General features: G+C 44.7%; 1 protein-coding gene across 1 annotated transcript; it reads left to right on the top strand.

The window, feature by feature from the left end:
* The first annotated feature begins 652 nt into the window (after window positions 1-652).
* Window positions 653-1360, top strand: LOC128408784 (zinc finger protein 570-like). The gene has a single exon (XM_053378806.1). The coding sequence runs from the start codon at window positions 653-655 to the stop codon at window positions 1358-1360; it is 708 nt and encodes a 235-aa protein (XP_053234781.1).
* Window positions 1361-2822: the final 1462 nt, after the last annotated feature.

Raw genomic sequence — 2822 nt, forward strand, 5'->3', positions numbered from 1 at the left:
ACCCTGCCCATCTGGCTGGGTTTTGCCAGCCACTCTGGCTGGCATCAAACATTAAAAACTTCCCTAAACAGGGCTGCCTTCAGATGTATTCTAAAAGTCAGATAGTTGTTTATTTCCTTGACATCTGATGGGAGGGTGTTCCACAGGGCGGGCGCCACTATCGAGAAAGCCCTCTGCCTGGTTCCCTGTAACCTCGCTTCTCGCAATGAGGGAACCGCCAGAAGGCCCTCAGTGCTGTACCTCAGCGTATTGGCTGAATGATGTGGGTGGAGACGCTCCTTCAGGTATACCGGGCCAAGGCCATTTTGGGCTTTAAAGGTCAGCACCAACACTTTGAATTGTGCTTGGAAACTTACTGGGAGCCAATGTAGGTCTTTCAGGACCGGTGTTATGTGGTCCTGGCGGCCACTCTCAGTAGCTGCCTTGGGCCTGGTCCAACTTCAGGGGTCATCTTAAGGATGAAGGTGAAAATATAATTAGACAGGAGAGAGATGAATGTAGCAGAGATATCCTGAATCAACTGGAAAAGGAGGGATGGGTTGGGGCAAGCCAACAAGAAGGTAGTTGCAGGACTGTAAATAGGAGGTGACCAGATCATGGAAAAATTCCTCTCTCTGTCCCTTCAGGTGTCAAGAAGAGGAGTGTGATCAAGATGGAGAACTCTCAGCAGGACGAGGTGCATAAGACATTAACAGAAATTTCTCGATGGAACATGCCGGTGACAGCAGCTATTGATGAGGAAAGATGTGAGTGCAACAGGGACCAGGGGAGGAAGCCAGCAAAGCAGGAGGATGAAGTCAGCAAGTTCCCAGAAGGTCTTACAGCTGCTGGTAAGGAAACCTCCTTGGTACACTTGAGGCCCAAGAAGCGCTCAGTCTCCAACTACGGCCAAAAGCGCAACTACCGATTAGGACGCGTCATGAAACATGCTGGAGAGAAACACTATCACTCTCCCACATCAGGGGAAAGCACCCAGCAAAAAACATGCCTTCTGGCACACCAGGGAATCCAACCTGGGGGAAAATTGTACGACTGCTCTGAATGTGGGAAGAGCTTCTCTACAAGATCTACATTTCTTAGACATAAGAAAATCCACACCAGGGAGAGTCCCTTTGAATGCCTCGAGTGTGGGAAAAGCTTTAATCAGAGAACAAACCTTTTGAGACATCAGAAGATCCATACGGGCGAGAAAGTGCATGAATGCCCCAAGTGTGGGAAAAAGTTCTATCGGAAAGATAAGTTGATTCGGCACCAGAGAATTCATACCGGGGAGAAACCACATGAATGTCCGGAGTGTGGCAAAAGCTTTGGGGTTAAGGAGAGTTTACGTAGACACCAGACAATTCATCTTGGATACTGACCAAAGTTAATGCTCAAATAATTTTTTTTAATTAATCTTGTTCCCAATCCTATACAGAGCGAACACATTCCACTCATATTTACAAAACAGAAAATGCTTCCATCCCAAGGAAATAATTTTTCAACTCCTTGATCAATAGTGAGAGGGAATGTGGTTTTTGCCAATTATCTTTTCCCTTTTGGCTATTGTGTACTTTTATGAGAAAAAACTGCTCCTTTTTCCTTATGGGGTACCCAAGAGGTTCTCTATTGGTAAGAGAAAATAACAGAGACCAACCAGAGAATATTGAGAAGCAAAGCAGACAGTAAGCCTGATCTTTATTAAAGCTGTTGCAACAGGGTGTTCCCCCCACACGCAGGAGGGGGGGAGGGACTCAGAACAAAGGTGTGCCTGCCCTTATATAGACTTTTTATTTTTTTATTCCCCCCCCATTTTTATTGGTTTTTTTCTATATTACATCACAATGCAGATATACCAAAGCCATCCCAACATATATTTATCATTTAAATCATCAATCAAATGCAGTATTTTGTCCCTCCCCCCGCTTCCCTCCGCCCCCCACTCAATTTCCTCTACATTCTGAGATTACATTTATCTTTGCATTCTACAATCTTCTCAATCCTTCTATGTATTCTTATTATCCTTCCTTACTAATTTACCTCAGATACTTTACATTTTAATCCAGGCATATTAGCATATCTTTTTTTGAGCAATATTTTTCCACTGCTTTTTAAATTTTTGATTCGATTGATTTCTTATAATAGCTGTTATTTTTGCCAAAGTTAAGTATTCATTTAATTTACAAATCCATTCCTCCCTTGAGGGTAGAGTTTGTGATTTCCATTTAGCAGTAATCACTATTCTAGCTGCTGTACTTGCATATAAGAAGATTGACCCCCACCCCCGCCATCTCTTCCCCTATCAATCCAAGGAGATATATTTCTGGTTTTTTCATTATTGATATTTTCAACATCTTTAATTCTTCATGTATTACTGTCCAGAATTTCTTAATTTCCTCACACCTCCACCACATATGTATTGTTGTTCCTATTTCTTTACCACATCTCCAACAAATGTTGGGTTGCAATTTATATATCTTTGCCAACGCGGACTTCCGGCGAGGCAGCATGGCGGCTGCAACAGCAGCAGAAAAGAGCTCCTGAAGCCAGCCAGAGTAAAAGGCTCTGTCTGGCCGATTCCCGGGCTCCCAGGACTGCTGCTGCCAACACTGCCAACGGAGAGGAATCGGGGGTGCCTGGGGCGTCTTTCAAAGGAGCCAAAACACCCCCCCCCACAACCTTGATTGAGCCGGAAAGGCACCCGACCCCCCCCCCAACAGCCGAGAGGAGCTCCAAATCCAGGAAGACAGTGGAGCTAACGCAGAGAGGGAGAAAAAGAAAAGGGGGAAAGAAGAAGAAAAAGAAAGAAAAAGGAGCCCTAACTTTACTTTACCGCTGCTGCC

Source organism: Podarcis raffonei, chromosome 2 (assembly GCF_027172205.1).
Source record: "Podarcis raffonei isolate rPodRaf1 chromosome 2, rPodRaf1.pri, whole genome shotgun sequence".
NCBI lineage: Eukaryota > Metazoa > Chordata > Lepidosauria > Squamata > Lacertidae > Podarcis > Podarcis raffonei.

Bases quoted from the DNA above. Each gene is read 5' to 3' on its own strand.
- LOC128408784 (XM_053378806.1), top strand. From the start codon at position 653: ATGGAGAACTCTCAGCAGGACGAGGTGCATAAGACATTAACAGAAATT.